Source organism: Stegodyphus dumicola, chromosome 7 (genome assembly GCF_044657685.1).
Source record: "Stegodyphus dumicola isolate Sdum_Otavi_A_Nest chromosome 7, ASM4465768v1".
NCBI lineage: Eukaryota > Metazoa > Arthropoda > Arachnida > Araneae > Eresidae > Stegodyphus > Stegodyphus dumicola.
Genome location: NC_140774.1, coordinates 83218612 through 83240542, shown reverse-complemented (window position 1 = coordinate 83240542; position 21931 = coordinate 83218612). Strand labels below are relative to the sequence as shown.

Below are 21931 nucleotides of genomic sequence, written 5' to 3'. Positions count from 1 at the left end.
AAAGCAGATTAAATTATAAAAATATTTGTGACAACATAAACTTTCTGGTTACTAGTTCAGAAAGCAGCTATATTATGTAGTGAGCTGTAAAACGTTGGAAGTAATTTCTTTTAAAATAAATAAAATATCCCAATTCTTGCAACACTATCATATTCGAAGATCCTCAGGAGTTTAAGGTGTATGATTATGTATATTTTTGCCTTGCCGCGAAGTCGGAACTGAACTGATTGCATGAAAAATATATATCTAATGAAATACGATTAAATAAATTTAAATGGAGTGCAAAAAAGTGTGTATAATTTAATAAGCCATACAAGGAGTCATGTGGCTTCACATCAGATTTTTTTTGTTTTGTGGTCAGTCGCTAAAATGATTATCGTCATATTGAAACTTTCATTGAAGAAAGTAGAAAAAGTTTTCTTTGATCAAATTAAGTCTAATTTATTTGTTTAATTTTAAAATATGTGCTGTATTTAAAAACAAATGTCAGTCGAAAGCTAATATTAATAGTATGCTTTAAACGTTTTATAACCGAAAAAAATACAATGAAAAGTATCGGCTTAAATTTTCATGTGTTTTCACAGTACTTTCACTAATACAGAAATAATAACGCAAACATAAATAATAGTTCAGCAACGTATTATTATTTTCAGAAAATTATTAGTTATCATTTTCCGCCGTACATTTAATTTATTTATACACTCAATTAAAATTTTTGCTATTTTTATTTGCGCATCTACAATTGCTCTCTGTAATAAGAGTTATAATAATAATCTTTACAATAAAAGAATAAAATTAAAAAGAAGTTTAAATTTTTTGGAAAAAAACATTTCCTTAAAATTTTTCACTGTCATTTATTCTTTTAACCGAATCTAAATATGAAAATAATTTACACGCATCATCAGGATCTGTACACATCCGATATTAGTTTCTTACTCTTAATAATCCTGTTCTACAGGGGAAGAGGTTCCGTATGAAATCAAGGATCTCTCGTCTGTCTATCCCAAAGTCAACCATGTGTCAATTCCTGCAGAAATTCTTTTGGAAACTGTCAGAATTTTGTCTCATAGGTAAGCAACTACCATTATTTTCTTCATGCGTGAAGTTCATAAATTACATTTAGTCTTTTTCTATGAGTGATAATTTTATGTAGAATAATCAGAGCTAGTTATATTATATTTTACAACTGTTAATTTTAGTACTGTTAATACCGCATTAAGATTCGAAGCTCATTGTAACAGAAGGCTATGCTTCGTTATGAGTTCGGCGAGGCACATACAAAGCCGACTACTATACAGCTTGTTCGAAAGACAACGGTGGAATTTTGGTGTTAGCTGATGTGTTTTATGCAACATGTTTTTACATAAAACCGCAATTAATATCTAACGTATTTTCAGATAAGTGTATCTTCAATTCTTTCTGTATTTGAACCATAATACCATAGCACCATCGAAATTTTATTTAATATTAAACTGCACTCAAAGAATATTTTATTTATTTTAATATTTTATATCAAATATTCTAGCTGCAAAATCACGGCATCAGCTGCAGTGATTTTTTTTTCAGAAGGTGCAGGTTCTCACTCTCTCTGCTAGAGGATTCAATACTTTTTCATAATCGGAAAAGAAGACATATATTGAAGAAATTTACTTCTTGTACGTCTTTATGATGGCCAAATGAGTTATCATTTGAATCCACACTTGTAGAAAACTGGTATCCACTTTATTCTAAATAATATCTGAAAAGTTTAATTATAAATTTCAGTTAGAGAAATGCGATTGGATTCTTCTGTGCTCTCTGTTAGGGTAAATAAAATTGCTACAAAGTGTTTAGATATAAACTACCATTGGCCATAGTACAAAATCCCATTATTATGTTTTGTGCACCTTCTTTCACAAATGTAGCATGAATTAATTAGATTGTTCCTAATACTTCTATTTATATACGTGAATGGATGGATTTTATTAAGCACTTTATTTAAGCTATATTTATTATTTTCTAAGTTTTGATTACAATAATTAAATTCTAAAAGTCGGCATTTAAGACACAAGGCAACATAAACCTTTCTCAATATTCAGCATTTCTATTGTACTTTAGAAATTTAGATTTCCATTTTTTTTATTCTTAGTACATCATTTTGTGACTGATAACATGCATTTTATACAAACATGTGTGCATTTGTTACCGAAAGTTACCACAGTATATCTATTTTGCTTGCTGCATTCCAACGTAAAGTTTCAGTATGAGTATAAAATTGATTTAAAAGTGAGCGATAAATGTATGTGTTGATTTGGTTTTGGGTGATTTTGAGAGTTTTGGCGTAGTGTGAAACTTGGTTCCCTACCAAAGCAGCATACTTGCTGTAAGTTAAACATAAACTTTAATGGGGGCTTTCCGTGAGCTTAACAAAACCGATGAACAGGATATGTGAGACTATGAGATAGGAAGAAAAAGCATATGATGAAGATAAATAAGAGATAACTAACTTCGCTGGTGTGTCGGCAGGTACGTGGCTGTGACAATTCCATGCGATACTTCATATTTATGCTGTCCAGGATATTCTGTTATACTCCTGTTCTCATTTTAGTCTTCGACAGCTCTTTGTCCATCTCAGGATTCCGTGCATCATATCGCCGCACCAGGATGGAGAGAATCACTCTCTTGGTTACGTCGATAATCAGGACAACACACACCCCAGATATACATATTGAGAGGACACGCAGACTTCACACATTTCTTGACTTCTATCGCGCGACTATACAGCATTAAAATATCTACCTCTTCAGCCCGGCGCAAGGGAGAATACAGATTCCCCAAAAGTTTGCTAACGATAATCATATATTTGAAACAAAAGTTCCCAAGTGTTTGGAATTATTTGCCCATTCTAAACTGGCAGTTTAAATTTTTGGATAGGTTACATGAGTATAGCAAAGCATACAAGGACTATCTGCCTGAAAGAAGGAACGTCTTCGGAGAAATTTCAAAAGGAAGCTAGCTTGTATTTACGTTACAAATAGATCACGAGTTAGTCTGTTCGCAGTTAGTCTGTTCGCATGGATGAACTATGAACTTTTAGAGAACTCTACCATCCAGCAGCTGATGAGTCTTTAATTTTTCAGAAACTTATTGATTAAAAACTTATATAAAGCGCGAGGAAAATAGTTTCAAATAATTATCAAAAATCTTCTTTAAATTATCCCCATAAAATTGTATTTTCCTAATGCAGCATTTCTACCAGTCTAAATGAAGAAGTTGATAAATCTTCTCAAGGTTATATGCCGTATGATATGTGTTTACTTCAAAAAAATTATATACTTCGAAATAAATTTGATCAAATAAAATGCCGATGACTAACTTTCGGATTCGCAAATTCAGTACTACTTTCTTTTACCGTCTCTGTTAAGTAGGATTTTATCTTAACTGTCCTCAATGGCCTCAGATCTCTCCAGTGCAGTAGCAAGATGCAAAATGGTGTCGAGGCCAATTCGAATGAAAAGTAATTTTTTATAACACAATAACAATATTTTCTTCTGCCATAACTATTACGTAATTGAATTACGATAAATGAAGATGTAGTTATCGACATGTGTTTACATTCATGAGTAGAACAATAACTATTATTTTGCTAGAACACATTTCTATTTCAGTTCATTTTACGATGTTGACCTATTTTTTTAATTGTCATAATAATTGCTTCCCAGTATTTGCTTCTCGGACGCTCTTCAACTTACAATGAGATGACGTTTAGATAAACCTATCAAAAGTTAAAAATGCTGAAATTAGAATGTGCATCTAATAAAGTTAACATATCAAACATTATATACTTTATAAATATCCTAGTTTTCCTAACCTGAGCTCATCACTCTTAGACGGCATACGCTGATCAGCAGTTACACGTGCTGATCAGTACCCAGACAGATATGGATAACACGAAATCTAAAGGCTTTCTAAAATTATTATTTAATAAATAATAGTTTTTCAAAGCTTTCAGAGACAAAAAAGGCGCTGTTTATAGTAAAATTTAACTAAAATTATGAAATTTAGGCCTTATTTTCAGATTTTCTTTCAGAAAACTTCTGTACTTTTTCTTGGATTAACTACTTTGGCATTCTTTCAGCCGATAGGTCGAACTATGCTATAATGGTATAAAAATTATAGCTCTTTTTATTCACCTTATGTCTTTCATCAACTATCTACCGGTTCTAATTTTCCCAGTGGTTGTTCTTGGCATCCCGTGTTCATTTTGTTTCGTGTTTTACTACTACTTTTAAGTTACTGTATTTAGAATCTCTTTATCTCATAAATATGTAGGTTAAATGAAATAGATTTAACAAATACAAAAACCACAATACATTTATTGGTTTTCAAAATGTCGATTTATAAGTAAAGTGTGTTTCAAAGTCGATTTACAAGCAAAGTTTCAAAGTGCGACTTGGTGTCGAAATTTGCTAAGACTTCACGCTTTGAGTTTTCTTTTTTGTAAGGCTTAAATGCACTTTTTTTGTACTGCTATTGTCATCCGACACTGATGAACTCAAAATCTGAATTATCTATACCGTCACTTTTATCACAGATGATAAACCTCAACGCATGAGGTCTAAAATGGATTTTAGACTATATTTTTATAGCGTGACAAAACTTTAAATTTTCGATATTTTGCCTGCACCATATCAGAATAAAAAGATTGCTAATGAAAAGCTATGAAACACTCTGATCACGCCATATATACAGTAGAGTTTCAAAAGGGAAACCCGTGAGGGGCTTCCTCTCCCAGCTTGCAGGGAAAGCCGAAATTCTTTAAACCAGTTCTGATCAATAGAGCAAATTTTCTAACAAATTATAAAAATCGACTACAGAATTTCTGAATCTATTTTCTTTTTACATCTCAGCCTAGTACAAAATAAAATTTAATGCTATCATGAAATTTTGTAGTAACAAAGAAACTGCAAAAATTGCAAGCGTTATCTGTTTTTTTTTTCCTCTCTTTATATGCTCATATTTAAAATTATAAACCTGAAATTCTTTACGAGTTCGTTTCAGTTTTAGCTAAGAGTTAAGATTCGGTTTCATGCTTTGACAGTAATAGAATATTATTTTTATTTAAGCAAATAAATAAAATACTTGAATCATTTTTCATTAAAAAATTTTATTCGTTTTTTTCCTCGCGATGCTTGAAAATGGCTGTTAGAACGCTCTAGAGTATCGTTATTTAATGAGAAATAAAACAGGAATAATACTATTATTCCTAGAGCTATCAAGTATTAAGTACTGACTCAAAAAAATACTTTATTTGATTATCAGAATCCTTACCTATATTTTCTGCTTTAATCATGTTGTACCATGTATCGCCAGCTCGAAAAAGAACGATAATGAAAACTTGACTAATGCTTTTTTAAATGCATGTCATTTCCATACTATGATAATTTTGCGAAATTTTCTGTAGAATTTTCTCTGTCTAGACACAGAAGTAAAATTAGGAGAAAATCAGCCTTAAATTGTGGGTAATTTCGGTTAAAATGTTCACTGAATTTCTAACATGTACCATGACGTAGGTCTAATGACATGCGTCGCTTCTTGCAACAGATTCCTTGAGGAAAGCAAAACTCATATTAACTTTCCTCGAAATTCATAAGGTATTTGCATAAAAAATATAAAATCCTACTAATGAGAACTATCTGAAAAGGCTAATTTTACCTAGTTTAAAAAAAAATTAAAGCTATTACTACAGTTCTATGTTGATAAAAAGTTCTAATTTGTCTGCTTTTCTGAATGTGTCTGGGTAAATTTTCTTCTCTAGCTTTCAGATTTAAAACATTTAAGATAGTCTTCTCAAAAACATTAAAAGTATGTATGAAATGCTCTAAAAGTGTCTACGTTAAGCGCCCTGCGTGTCCTAAAGGAAAATTTTACTCTTTTCTGACCAGAAGGGATGGAGATTTTGCGTAAAACCGATGTCAATTTAAGATTAAATTTTATCGAATTTTAGGGTTCATACTGGCTCGTTTCTCTTACATTAATGAATGATATGAAACATTTTGTCAAAATTAAAAGTTATTTTTTATGCAACAGCGCAGATTTAAAGGATTTAAAGGGTATGCGAGCACAAGACTTTTAATGCATGCAGATCGATATATGAAATTAGTTCTTATTAATTAAGATACAATAACACGCCGAACAAATATTAATTTAGAAGTCAAACAACAAAAATCAGCGTTATATTTTCAAATTTTCACAGGACTAGTTTCGATGATTGTACCGAACCATCATCCTCAGCTGCAAAAGTGCAAATAAACGAGATAAGATATAATGATTAGATAAGATAAGATAAGAAAGCCTGGACAGGAGATAAGCCACTGTCGCCATCTGTTGATGAAACCAGAACTAAAACATAATTTCTTTAAAGGCTGAAGACAAAGAAGGATTGGAAATAGGGTCGTTAACTAGAACAGAAAGATTTTTTTGAATGGGATATGCCTCTAGAAAATCCAGTTCACCAATGGAAAATATTTTTTGAATAATTTTGGCAGCAGAAAAATTGAAAGTGTGATTTTTGGACCAACAATGTTCGGCAGAAGAACTTCTGTGTTTCCTTTTTTCTAACGTATGCCTCATGTTCCTTAACGCGAAATTTTAAGGCTGTCTTAGTTTGGCCAATGTAAATTAAGCCACACTGGCAAGGAATCATGTAAATACCCCAGGACTTCATATCCGGAATGGGGTCCTTGAGTATGGAACTCGGAATTCCGAGTTCTGCTTATGAGTGTAACAAATGAACAATTTAAAAAATTCTACTTCCGTGCTGTCGTATCCATGGTTTACGGCAGGGGTTCTCAACCGGTGGTACTACTGGTGGTACGCAAGAGAAAAATAGGTGTTATGCAAAGAGGCAAAGTATTTTTAACTATTAAATTCAAAAATTAAAAGCCTAACATTTATTTGAGATTTTCGTCAAACACTCGTAAATGTATGCGATCTGAGCTTTGTTCAAGAGTGGTGGTGGTAATAGCACTTTGTAGTGGTGGTACTAAAGGTTTCAATTTTTATTTAGATGGTAAGCGTTAGTCAAAAGGTTGAGAACTGCTGGTTTATAGCAATGAAGACGAGAATATAAAACTTGTTTACGTTGAAAACGCACACACGCTAACTTGATGTAAAATAAGTAGCTATAGCAATGACTAGTTCTGTCTTCTTATGCACCTACCTGTAAGCTTATTTCGGACATAGGTAACATGAAGATGGTCATAGCAGAGCCTTGTATACGTTTTTATTTGACAGTAGACCCGCTGAAGAATATGTATGCATAGAGCAGGGTTTAAAAAGTCTTTTTTGCCATATGCTCCCCTTTCATCACTGCTAGTTCATACTTCCTCCTTTTCTAAACCTGAAAATTACGTAAGCATTTATTAAGATTAGATTCTTTTAAAAGAGAATTATTAATTAAACAACAAAAAGCGTATAAAATATTGATAAATACCAAAACTTGAATAAGACTATGTTTTTTTTTTTTTAATAATCATGAACTAAAAAAATACTGAACAACTAAATAAAAGTTTAATCGCATTCCCCCTAAAACAAAAAGTTCTCCCAAAGGGGCGATTCCTCCTCGGTTGAGAGCCCTTGGTATATATACCATGTAAAAGTACTGAGACGCAGTGTACCTTTATTGTTGATTTATTTAATGTTGGTAACGTTTTACTTGTATAATTTATCAATTAAATTTGATTATTATTATTTGACAATTAAACTCGAGGACCTGGATACAGGATACTGTTACAAACAACAAACAAGAATTTATAAACAATATGACTCTTAATAAATGAATATGAATATGAGTAATGAAACATTCAGTGAAGTTTATGGCGTTGTATACTATATGCAACTGCAAGATTGTATCATATTAGTATAACTAATTTAAGAGATTTCCCATGCTATATGTAATGCATCCCAGCTACAGCGCAGTCGTTTGCTTTCATAAATAGCGCAAGCATTTTGTTTTCTTCTGTTAATGAAGTTCATTTTGGACTCGTACGAAAAGCGTGATGAAGAAACGACGTGTTCGGGTAATACGGATATAAACATCTAATAAAGTAGCGGCGCACCCTTTATTTACGGCTGTTTACTTTGCCTAAGAGGAAAACGTCAATCTAAGCCCATGTTTGCATCGAATCCCAATTATTTTGTTTACGGCGCCCCCTGGTGACGAATTCGGAACTTCCGTGTCGCCTCCAAAGGGCCCGTTTATCGAAATTTCTCGCTCACGGTGATGTGGGGGGAAGGGAGAGGGAGTGACGAAAGGTGGATTGGAATGCGGTCTCTCGATGGAAGGGAAACCCACTGACCGATTTGTGATCATCCCGCGCTCTTTTCTCCTCTCCCCTCCGGCAAATAGGGTGCTGCGGAAAAGGGAAAACGCGTTTTTTCTTTCAGTCGCTTTCCCTTTTTCACCTATCAAGCTTTCAGTTTCCGAAGAACTTAAAATTGCGCTGGACCCCAGCTCCGGTACTTCTTAATTTTTGAGATAAAACGTAATTCTAGCCGGAGCCTTAAATAAGAGGACTCTGGCACTTCTTTTTATGTAAGTGAACCCTAATGTCAGCAGAAAATTCTTTTGACCTGGAAAATTTTGTTTTTAATAATAAAATTAAATTAAAAATTGATTCTAACTTGTAAATACATGCCTCTCTTTTTCTGAGACGCAAATCCTTGGACTGAGGACTTTCAAGCACAGAAAAGTTCCCACATATCAAAGTTTTAACCTACAACAAGTGCAATGCATTAAGACAATGGGTAAATTTTTCGTTTTTTTGCGAGAAAAAGAGCAGGTGCAGACTTTTTGGAACGATATAAGCAAATATGAAAAAAGAAAACTGCCATTTATTACGTTGTTCTCAGCTAATTCTCGAATTCGAAGACTTATTTTCCCTCTGTAATATTGTGTTTGACAGCTAGAATTATACTAACAGGGGATCGTGATCAGAAAGTGTTAAATTCATCTCTCTCTGTTTTCATAAATACACATTCTCAGTTAAAATTTCCTTCATAACTCTGTAATTTTTATAGCATTCTCTTTGTTCTTATTAGTAACTCTTTAACCGTTTTAACTTTTTTATTGGTGTGCTGGAAAAAGAATGGTATTTATCTACGTCACTCGAAGTAGTACATTATGCTATATATACGGGGCTTAAATTCAGACTGAGACCGACTGAGGTATTTCTTAGTTTTCTTAGTTTTCGAGTGGAATTGTAACTCCAGCAAAAGTCCCAATTAAGACGAGATTCAATTTTAATGTATTATTTAAATATTTACCACATGTTTAATTACTTATCAAATTTTTATTTATCTCTTTATATTTTATAATTCTGAATTAGAATTTGAATTGTGTATTATTTTATTTATTAATTATTTTACTATTTTATTAATTATATAATTTATTTATTTATTCTCTTTCTTTTTTCTAATGGTCTTCCACAGAGCTCCGGCACTTCTAATTTTAGAAGCTAAGCTCTGCTTAGCTAATGCAATTCTAAGCAGCGAACTGAAGATGTCGGCATTAGGGTTGAATTCCCGGGGATTCCGGATTTTTTTATTGCTTTTTTTTTTATTATTCCTGGATGTTTAAATAGACTTCGAGAATATTAAAACTTCCCCACTTCTTTTAACATAATTCAGTGCATTAACTTGAGAAGAAAAGAAGCGAAGATAAATTATTTCAGTTTATGTTCAAGTCAAAAATCATCTATTTTTATCAGAGTTAAATAGCTGATATTTTTTCTTACATACAACTCAAAAGTAATTTTTTTACTACGCAAAGCTTCGTTTTCATCAAATTTGTCTTTTTTTTTTTTTTTTTTTTTTTTTTTTTTTTTTTTGTAATATATTACATTAAAAATAAGTTTTAAAAATAAACAGATAACAACTTGTAATATAAATTTTTGTATTCGTATTCAAAACTTTAAAAAATAAAAAAAGATCCCCCTTCCTTCAAATTTAAAAGAGTGTTATGAATTTTGTATATATGTAAAAAACTTTAGTGAAATTATATGTAAACTGTAGCATATTTTGTATGATGTAACACGAAAGACGTCAAGAGTGCAAAGCTTCTCCGGAAAAATAAGGTTACAGGGACAAATCTATTTAACATTGATGAAAATGGCGAGACAGCGTCAAGCTGGCTATGGTTTCGGGGTCGATAATTTTTTATGATAAATTGCCAAATGTTGCCCAATTTGGTGACCATTTGACGACATTTTAGATCGATCCCTGTATAATTGTAACTGATCCAATCCCTATGTAACTGTAAGTGTATTTGGACCTGTGTAACAGTAACTGTGGATGCCTTTCAGCAGGTTCGAGAAAACAAAGGTACTGGAAATTTTTCAGCGGCCGGGGGAAAACCATGTAAAAGAGAGCATCAATTTTGAGTGCAGAGTTTAGCTGAGGGATCATTGTGTGAACTTACGTATTTGAGATATTTTTATATTGTCTTCTGTTCAACATTCTTAGTAGTTTGAAGAGATAATTGACTGCACTCTTCATACTCAGAGTTGTACGAATACTTTTGTGTGAAAAGTTCCATAGTTGTAAACTGTTTTGGAAAAATAAATGTCATCAAGCTTTCATCGGTTCTGTGTGCATTCAATCCATTACGAACGTGTGCGCACGTACCAATAGAAAGGTGTGATTTGCGATTCACAAATCGTTTACATTTTGAATTTTTACTTTTTATTTCTCTAAACTCAGTTGGATATATACGCTGTCTGTCTTTTTGTGGAATCGGAAAAATAGTTTTTCTTTGTTCTCTTCCTCTCCGTGTTCTTTTATAAAAAAATAAATAATCGTGCTAGTAATTTTTTTTTTTTTTTTTTTTTTTTTTTTTTTATGGAGAGAAGCTTGTTTTGGTATTTTGAAAAAACGCAATTTTTTCTTGAGCTAAATGTCTGTTTCCTTATCATTCATCCCTTTTTCAAAGTTCGTTCATTTAGCTGAAATTTCCTAACAACTTCAAAAAGTCATGAAATCTCTTCTGATACAAATTCTATAATAGTTGCAAAGGAACTTAAGCTTCATTAAATACACCCGTGAGAAAGGAGATGATCTTAGCTGGAGCGTTCCAATGATTTGAAATGAAGTTCCAATAATTTATGTTCTGCTGTGCATGCGCATATGGGATCATCGGAGTGCTTTCAAATGTCACTATAATTAACATCAAATATATAAAATATAAGAGTTAATCTAAGCTCAGATACTGGGCTTGATTTTTACACTTGCTGAAGATGCATATACGATTTGGTGCAAAAATCTTGTAATCCCAAGTAAACGTATGTTTCAGACATTTGAACCAGTTTAAAAAAAATCTGATGTGAACACAACATGACTTCCTTGTACGGCCTGTTAAATTGTACACATTTTGTTGCAGTTCATTTACACTTATTTCTCAAATTATTCTAACTTAATTAACCGATTTTTCAAGTTAAAAATATAAAAAATTGCAAATTTTGAAATTTAATATCCCGTTTAGTTTTTTGTCGTAAGGAATGTCGTTCGTTTATTTTTTTTATAACGAGTATAAAATTTTCAAAAATATAAGCATAGGAAGCAGGAGACCGCATAAAATATTAGATTTCGTTATATGTCTAAAATCAAATTTCTGTTTTTAATTTGACATTGCCGAAACATGAATATTTTCGTCATTTAAAATACTTCAGTAACTACTAGACGTATATCAGTACCACCAACGACTACGAAAATAAAGGTTGGGTAAGGAATTATAAGTCGGGTAAGGTGGTGAATGTGACATGTTTGGTACCTTTTTTTTTTTTAAAATGGCCGGGCGCTTTATTTAATAGCCATCAGCCGTGTGTCGCTACAAGGGCCGTGTGTCGCTACAAGGGCATTTCATTACGGAAGCACCTAAGACGGCCACCATTGCCTCCTATGAAGAGACGGATAGTTATAACCATGCCTTCTCCAAGATTCCAACCAAGCCCCATCGCTACGGCAGTTAAGGTCACTAACCACTATACCGGCTGGGCACCATACGTTTGTTACTGTCGATTGATATAAAAAAGGGAAGAGCACAACTAAATGTTATAGCGCTCCCATATGCAAAATCTCAATATTCTATGACAAATTCTTTTTAGTTATGTGAGATACATACATACGTACGTATATACTTACACACTCTGCGAAAAAGCCCTTTTGAAACCATTTTGTATCCAATTTGAAATCCGTTTTGTGGAGGGGGAAAAAAACAGTCCATTATATATGTATAAAAAGGTGACCGGAAAAATGCCCACAGGAAAAATAGAACCGTCCTTTATTTTGCTCATGTGTACAGATGTCGCACAAAAAATCGTCAAATGGATTCGAAATCGGTCAAAATGGATATTTCTATTGAAATAAGATACCTGAAATTTTTGCGTTTACAATACATCCGTTACTTGGTACAAAGAAGTAAAAGGTAGTCAGTTTCAGACAAAATGATAATACCGAATTCTAAATTTCTTAAGTAATTCTTCTTTACTTATTTCATCAGTATCACTTTCAAAATTTCTGACCCCCTTCGTCCCCCCCAAAAAAAGGACAGTAACTAAAGATTACACTGTCTTAAAATTCTTCCATCAAGTTACGTATAATAAATTGGCAAAAGATTCACTGTTTATGTCAAACAAATGTTAAACAACGAAACATTGCCGAAAGTTAAAATGAACAGCTGTCCGCAAAATAAAATTTCACCTGTTTTTTTTCTTTCAATTCTCAGCTGAAAAACAACTCTTTTGCTTTGGGAAAAGAAAATAAAGAGGAAGAAAATCTAGCTGCTCATCTTTTCGAAGCAGTCGTCCTTTCTAGGTCACATCCTGGAATCATACTGCGCGTGTTTTCTCTTACCCTCTCATCTATGTTGCCATTTTGTGAAACAGTTAATGGGAAGTGAAAATGCTGCAATCTTTCTTCCTTTCAGTGCGCCTTCAGGAACCCTTCAGCGATTAGCGATTGGAAAGGCGTTAATGATTAACAAATACTGTTCCATTTCCAGATGCCTATACAACCAAAAATAGAACTTCAGAGGGACTTCACTTATTCGAAATATCTGGGATAGTGATCCATATCCATATCCGATAAAAGGTAAAATGTTACTGGGATGGTAATCCATCTGGATGATCTCAGATTAGGAAAATTAAGCTATTTGTCCGCTGCAAGTAAATTATGTGTTTACTGCAACGCAAGAAAGGGATTTTTGTTTTCTTCGTTTGCCGTATTTTATTTCAACAAAGAGATAGATACTAGTAAAAAATTTGTTTCCTATCAGCAAAATACAAGACACACTAATTTCGAAAATACCGAACAATGAAATTGTTTTTTTATTAATCTTAACACCCCCACACTTCTACCCAAATTAAAATGAAATATTAAGACTTATTTTTATTCACTCAGGGTCCAGCTAAACATGTAATTGCTTTTTACATGTATTTGAAGTACTAAACCTTAACAAATATTAAAAACATATAATCTATTTCCTTCTACAATTTAAAATAAAGTATATGAGGGTCAGGTCTGTTAATTCTGTTTTTAAAGAATGACACTGATATCTTTTCCCTTAGCGCTCAGACTGATTTGGATCACTACAAGGCCTATAAAAGAAAAGTTTTTCAGCATCAGTATTCAGCAATACACAGATCTCATCTTGACAATGAATGAGCATCAGAAGGTCTCGAAAATAATCTGAGTCATGAATTTTTCATGTACAATGAAAATGGACCTAGCTACTTTATTGATTACTAGATACCTTTGGCTTTGAATTAGCATCCAAAATTTTATTTAAATAAACGAAAAACTGCATGCATTTTGATCGAAGTTACCTGCAGTTCAAAAGAGAAAAGTAGAGTTTCCTTTTTAGAGTAAAAAATTCTGTTATGATAATTTAATAGTTTCATTCCTATCATGTAAGCACATTTAAATGATTAGCAAATATGCTGTGGCTCGTGTCCTTAATGCTTAAGTCCACATAGTTAAGCCTGCTGATAATTATTAAGTGTACAAACTATGTACTTGTCTCGAAAATTGCTTACGATGATTATAGTTGATATTCCAGGGAAACACGAAATTTCGCGTCAAGGAACATGAGGCATATGTTAGAAAAAAGGAAACACAGAAGTCTTCTGTTGCTCAACATTGTTGGTCCGAAAATCACACTTTCAATTTTTCTGCTGCCAAAATTATTCAAAAAACATCTTCCATTGGAGAACTGTATTTTCTAGAGGCATTTCACATTCATAAAAATCTTTCTGTTCTAGTTAACGATACTAATTCCAATCCAAATTTGCCTTCGGCCTTTAAAGAAATTATGTTTTAGTTCTGGTTTCACCAACAGATGGCGCCACTTGCTTATTCTTGTCCAGGCTTTCTTATCTTATCTAATCATTATTTCCTATCTTGTTCATTTGCGGTTTTGCAGCTGAGGATGATAGTTCGGTAAAACCGTCGAAACTAGTCCTGTGAAAATTTTGTAAATATAACGCTGATTTTTGTTGTTTGACTTCTGAATTACTATTGTAAACAATTTGTAAAAAGCAGTATGAAGAAAATGGCAAAACGACAAAAAGCTTTTCTTCTGAGAATGGAACATTGGGCAATAATTATTGGTTACCGAAGGTTTCCTTGAAATCTCGAATGACCATTTATCATCCGATTCATAACCAAACAGGATAATGTTTGTAACTAAGATAGTTAATATAATCAGAGAACATAGATAATTACAGTTTTTATGTGTTTGAATGTACATTTACCTAAAACTCAAAGTTCTTTAATTTAACTTAATATCATAGATTAATTTAACTTCTTAAGTCATTATTATTCCAATAGTAATAATTTTGCAAATAAAACACAGAATTCTTGTTGGCTATAATTATATTAAAATAGTTTGAGAAAACAGTGAGATATTTATTGTTAAAAATGAAGAAAATGTTCTAGTATTAAAATAGTAAACATCGAATTTAAATTCTTATAAATTTTGTATTTTTATTTGTAAAAGTGATCTTTGCGTTAATTTACTGTTTCCGTACGAACTGTGTATGAAATTTTTAATTAAGTATTCTTCTTGAAACGTTCCACTGAAAAACCCATAATAAGTTTGTACTTTTGATTTCGTAATATTAAATCTGAGATTTTAGTCAATAGGTTGTTTTGAAGCAAAAGACGTAAAAAATGAGCAATGTCTTCGCTGGTGCTCAAACCTGAACCTCTCGAATACTCTCGAATGTGCTACCATTACACCACAAAGGCATGCTAAAAGGAGGGAGAAAATACTTTATATACTCCACATTTAAAGGACAACAGGGAATTAGGAGACTCTGTTGCCAAATCCTAGTGGTGACGAATTATGATCCATCACCTTTTTGTTCGGGCGCTACTGTAGAGTCATTAGGTCATTAGGTAGAGTCATTAGGTCATTAGGTAGAGTCATTAGGTGTGAAACAGGAGACGTGAAAAATGAGCAGTGCCCTTGTCGGTACTCGAACGTGGACCTCTCAAATACTCGCCGAGTGTGCTTTTAATTACACCACGAAGGCATGCGGAAAGGAGAGAGATATAATGAATTCTCTCTTTCCAATATTTTTCTTTTTCTCTTTTTTCTTTTTTCTTTTTTTTTTTTTTTTTTTTTTTTTTTTCCTCTCTTTCGTTACTTATACCTATAGCGGTGTACAGCTTATAATAGTGTATAAAATTATCAAAGTTTAACTGTAACACCTGATGTAGATTCAAATAAAGTTAGCTAGCTCCTTTACACCAAACTAAAGTGCAGCGTAAATTCTGTGATATGATTTATCGCCTGTAGGATTTCTGATCTATCACACAAACAAACACAAAAATAACATTACTTTAGATGTATTTCATCTTACTATTTGTGAGGATTAAGTTAGAACTGTACAACAAAAGATTACTAGTCACCTGTAACGGGTTTAAACACAAGTTTTTTCAGATTGCTATAAATTTCAACAACTTAATCTGCTACTAACAAAAGCTACAATTTGTGCCTGGACCGCGACAGAAATTCGAATCTTTAATTTACCCATGCAAAACTATCCTTATTCTGTAATACTTATTTCAAAATCAGCGTTAGAGTTGCAAAACAGAGCAAATTTATGCATGGCAAGGCAGTTGCAGCCAGCAAGCCAAAACTTTCCCACATAGTTATTCGTAGTTCGTCTAACTTCAGAGTAAAACTGATGGCAATTCAAATTTGCTTAAATTCTAGAATGAGCAAGCCTCGTAGCAAAATGAAGCAGATGGAAGGAAGATGAAGAGAAAGGAAAGATGTAATTTAAATAATATTTCGCTTGCAAAACTTAAACATAAATGCCACAATATAATGAGTCTTTTTTCCTCACACTCTGCAATTAAATTCTTAATTGGGGTACTGTTTCATAGATAAACAGCATGTATTATTAATTTTCATACAGTATATATTATTAGCTGTTTTACTTAGCTCTCTTTGCAGATTTTATTTTTACAATCAAATGATCATAATGCACAGGTCTTTACAATGTTACAGAATTCATTAGAAATAGGTATTATCCTTTTCACTTCATCAAGTATATTTAAAAATTACGTAAGGAATAATAATATTATATTGCCTTTTTGAAATTTATTAAACAACTGTGTATGAATAAATGAATCTGACTCTATAATAAAGGATTAAAGAATGGCCAGTGTAACAGTATAATTGAACTGAGCTTGTTCAACTGTGATTCTCTTACTTCCGACTGTTAATTAACTCGCGAGACGAAGAAAATTCGAACAGTTTTAATGACATTGATTTCAGTATTTAGTCTTTCAGCCAAGAATGTTCTCGAATTTAATGTATTTTACGTCTTGACGTCTGTATGTTTGTATTTATGATTAAATATATACTGGAAAAGTATTTACGGTGTAAAATGCCCATTATCTAAATAAACATGACCTGATCCCTCTTATTACCGAAAACTCGGATAAAGCAGAAAGCCACTCCGAGTTTAGGTTTAAAATGTTCAAAGTGCTCATTTTACGAATGTATGAGGAACTATATTGCTCTTAAGCATTTCTTTATAGCTCGAAGAAATTTTCTTACGTTTTATAACTTAAGGAACTTGTTTCGCCCGGGGAAGTGGGGTGTTTCACCCCTTGCAAAAACCAACAACAGCTTAAAGAATTACTGTTTTAAAACAATCAAAGAAAATTACAGGTTTACGTTTTTTACGAGCTTCCTTAAGGCAAATGCACCTCAGAATCAAAACATTAGTCTATGCTGTGTCTTCTTGTCTTTCAGCACACAAAAAGGTTGTTGTTGTTCCGATTTGTTTAGATCACCGGTATGAGTAATCGTCCATGGATTTTGTAGAAGCTTCCTGTATTATTCTAGGCAAAGCTGTTACAATAAATTTATAAATGGTAAAAAAACAAAGAATCTAGTGAAATTTGCTAGTGCTTAGAGAAATCAGTTTTATTTGGTTTAAAGCTGTTTAAATCCTGTATAGTTCTTTAGATGCGAATATCACTGAGTATACAGTATTTACCTTGCTATGAGTTGCAATAAAGTGTTGATGATTATCCTGGTCATTCTTCATATTTTAATCATAAATACGTTCTAAGTTTTCCTATTACTCTGTATGAAATCATAACAACAGAATTTATCATTTTATTCAAACGTTTTCTTTCTGGCTCATTTAAAGAAATTTCTTAATAAATATTTTATTTAAACCTTCTGATATATGCAAGAAGTGGCTTTACTACTTAGATAGAGAGTAGAGGTACAACAATAAATTCTTCTCACTTACAAAACATTCGAAATCTATTATTTTAAGTAGGTCTTTTCTCTTGAAAAAAAAAGTAAAATCTTCTTCATTTTCAGTAGATTATAGGTATTATATATTAATCTCAACATATATTTTTATTAATTTGTAAATAATAAAAATTTGATTTTTAATCTCTTTTTCAAGAAGATAAACAGCTTTTAAAAAGTCAGAGCAGCTGCGGGTCATATCTAATTAACGCGAGTACAGTGACTAAGGAAAATTAATCTTTTCTTAACTAGATCAGTTGATTTAAACGATAATGATACAAAGAGTAGAACGTAATTTGTTACTCTCAAAAACAAACACGAAAACTTCGAATCGCTTGATTTCAACGTGACAGCTTTCAGGCCTGACGACCCGCTTTTGGCGCCGGGACCTCAATCGCTTTCGATTTGCGTTCATTCTCGATCCGAATGTTTCCGTTCAATAATTAATATTCTCCAAGGACGGAGAAACCGGAAGAGCTGTCCACGTTTGGGGTCGTTTCGCATAGAATGCAGACTTATGCGTTCAGTTGACGGTTGTTCTGTCCGACATAAAAAGTGTGCCATGTTAACAACGAGGCTGATTATGATGATGTCACGGGAAAGCATCTTGTTCATTGGAACTTTCACTTTTAACAATTTCCCTTTCTTTGGGGAATTTTGTAATCTAGGAGAAAAATGAAGGGTATGAAGAAGCAGAGGTGAAGAGAATTGATCTCTTGTGATTAGTTTGTAAGAATTTAATGAAGATGCGAAAAACCATAGCTGTATCTCATTCCTCTAATATGAGTTTTATGAACCAAAAAGTTGCTTTTACTTCCCCGGTGATTAGTTGCTAATGATTGCAAAACATCAACAAATAAAACATGCAGGATAATTCAAATAATATCCCAATAATGCTATACTTCTGCACTATACAGCTCTGAGCCGAATAAAAGGTAAAAACTGCTTTTCATGCATACAATCTGGTTTTTAATAAATCACTGGAAACCGCAATTAGGTTCGCATCAGTAATGATTAGTTGGATGAATTTAAAGCGCTAAGCAATCCATTTTGCACCTCACTCATTTATAAAATGTGACATATTTATAAAATGTGAAACAAACTGTGGAGGCATTAGGTTATTTTGAAAGCAGGAGAAATGAAAAATGAGGAATGCCCTCGCCGGGACTCGAACCACGGACCTCTCGAATACGCGTCCTGCGTGCTGATCACTACACCACGAAGGCATGCCAAGAAAGCGGGAGAAATATCTTATAAAACTAATATTTTTGGTAGAACACGTTTTTATTAGTCTTTACACGCTTTTCAAGTCTCTAAAAATATAAGTTCCCTTAATGAATCGTGAAACCTTGTAAAAATTTCTAATGAATTTTACATGGTGACTCTACCGTTTCTGCCGAATTTAACATTAACTGCAACATTAATAATCCCAAGTAGCATTAAAGTCAATAGCATGTGATTCATTTTAAAAGCTGAGAAGTTTGTTAAAAATTTATTTTTCTCTGTGTTGTACGTTTCTAGAATCGCAAACTTTTAAAAACTTATAAACGCGCAGAATTTTAAAATGTTTTTGGGGGGGCTATTAAATAATGTTATTAAGCTACCAAAATATACTGATTGATTGTTTCAAATTTTGAAAAATTCTTGTGTATTTTATACTTTTTTCCATCATCACTAAGTGTTACTTTCTGGTTTAGGTTCGGTCTGAGCGTGGATGCTATTGCCCATGGATTACCCCAAATTGATACATCCAAGACAGCCATCAAAGAAATCTGTCCAACCTTTTTGCAGCCAGTGAAGTGTGAAATTTCTCGGTACAGGACACTAAGTGGCATGTGCAATAATTTAGACAATCCTTCATGGGGCAGTGCCCGATCAGCTATGATAAGATTTATCCCGCCGTCTTATGGAGATGGTAAGAAACATTTCCATTATTGATAAAAAATAAATCCGTTATCTTAAATTCTTAAGTGTTGTTGCTCAACACATTAATAAATTTTCAAACTATGATTAACAACCCTAGCAAAACGATTAAGCAAGATCTCAATTTCCTGCTGTGAATAGATAACTTCATGCTCACTGTTAGAAACAATTTTATGGTAACTTATCTCAATTGACTGACAGTAACATTATATCAAGTCCACGAATTTTATTGCGGCTAGAAGCACTGGTTTGTGTCTGTCGTTGGCATGGGCCTTGGGCACATAATAGATTGCAGCACGAATTTGTCCATCTCTTCAAAATTGAGAAGCTTTGAAAGAGAATCCATAAGGAACAGATCCATAAGGTCCATAAGGTCACCTATCTCTCATCCCCTATCATCAAATCGCTCGAGAAGATTTCCGTTTGCCAAGTGCGCGATGACTCCAAGGCTGTCTACACCTATCCAAGCCTTCCTCAGAATTCAAAATGGGGCCCAACGTCTTGCACCCAGCATCACTATCTATACGATCAGGATGTCAAAAGGCTGTTTGTTGCTACATAAGGAATAAATTAAAATTTTTTTTGTGTGTACAGTAGAACTTCGAACATTCAAATTAAGACGATCACACATCATCCGAATTTTCGACACATCTAAAACAGGATTTTTTTTTTATAGTTTGACTTCTATAGTCTTTCTATGAATATTTGGTAGTGCAAGTAAGAGAATTTATTTTTCGTTTTATTATATTGTACTTCAGGGAAGGTAACACCGGTTTCAAATATATGAATTTTATTTTTTTCGAAGCAAAATGCACTTTTATCGATAGAATTAAAAAATATCGTTATATTTTACTTGGTTAAACATAAAACAGTTTTTTCACATCAAGTTAAATAAAGCACAAAAATTATTTTGCATAAATTTTAAACCTATGTGTACAATATTATTTCTTATTTTATTCTACTAGAAAACAAGAAAGTTAATGAAAATAAATTTTAATTTTATTTCCTTGGAACGAAAATTCTATCTATTCCAATAATATTAAACTAAGACATTAGTTATTCAAGAAAATGCTAAAATAATAAATTTAATAATATAATAAATATTAGTTAATTTGAGTTTACTTTAATTAAATGAAACAATACATTTAATTAAATTCTATAGAAAAGAAAGACTAAGCAATTCGTGTACTTAGAACTCGTACAGCTTGAATCCATTTCTGAGGAGTTCTGCTTATGCGTGCATGCTTTCATATATACGCAATCTGAATTTTTCTTAGTATTCAAACTAACGATCATATTCTTTTCAATTCATGTAAATAATTTTTATGTTTTTGCTAAATAAAATCATTTATATTATAGACCGTTAGATGGAAGCGTTTAATTTTCGAGATTTTATTAATTCTTATTAACTTTACTAACGTTTTCGTTACTTTTCTTTTCTTTTTTTTTTTTAGGTATATCAATACCTAGAAGGTCCTTCGATGGTTCACCGCTCCCTAGTCCTCGTGTTGTAAGCCTGGTAATGCACCACGACGTAAGCGAACATGACTATGGAATATGCAACATGATCGCCGCATGGGGACAAATGTTGGATCATGATCTAACCAGAGCAGCACCATCCCTTGGTAAGCAAAAAAAAAAATGGAAATACAAAATGCACACATTTAATACACACATGAAGCAATATAAAAACAGAGGAAATTCATATCAAGACTAATTATTTGCCATTATAATGGTATTTAATTAGACGAGATTAATAATTTATTCTAGGGTAATACGCAAATTATTCTCTTGTAGTTAATGCATTATCTTACCAATCGTAGAATCTCAGCAAAGATCGTTGTTGTGGTTCACAGGATGGAGAGAGTTAGAACACTCTTGATGCATCTGCTATTTTAAGCATTTCATTGCCTATTTACACTATTTATATGTACAGAAATACACAAAGATTATCAAAGTTCACATTGTTTTTGGTTAAAGTATTCACAATTGTACATGACGTTTACATGTACAGGCATGAAATTATTTTGAACTAGTCAGAGAATAAAATGAATAAAGTAAAAATGCGAGATTTAATTTTTAAAGAACATCCATTCTTTAATTACATTCATAATTAAAAAAAGAGCTATCTGCTTTCATAAAACTCTATACCCTTATTTTAAGAAATTTTGGAAATACCACATTTTACGA

General features: G+C 32.5%; 1 protein-coding gene across 1 annotated transcript in view; it reads left to right on the top strand.

The window, feature by feature from the left end:
- Positions 1-21931, top strand: part of LOC118181632 (peroxidase-like) — a 156910-nt gene that overhangs the window by 90973 nt on the left and 44006 nt on the right. The window contains exons 4-6 of the mRNA XM_085820535.1: positions 959-1070; positions 19516-19733; positions 21196-21366. Coding sequence (XP_085676661.1) covers positions 959-1070; positions 19516-19733; positions 21196-21366 — 501 coding nt within the window. The remainder of the gene's footprint in view (positions 1-958; positions 1071-19515; positions 19734-21195; positions 21367-21931) is intronic.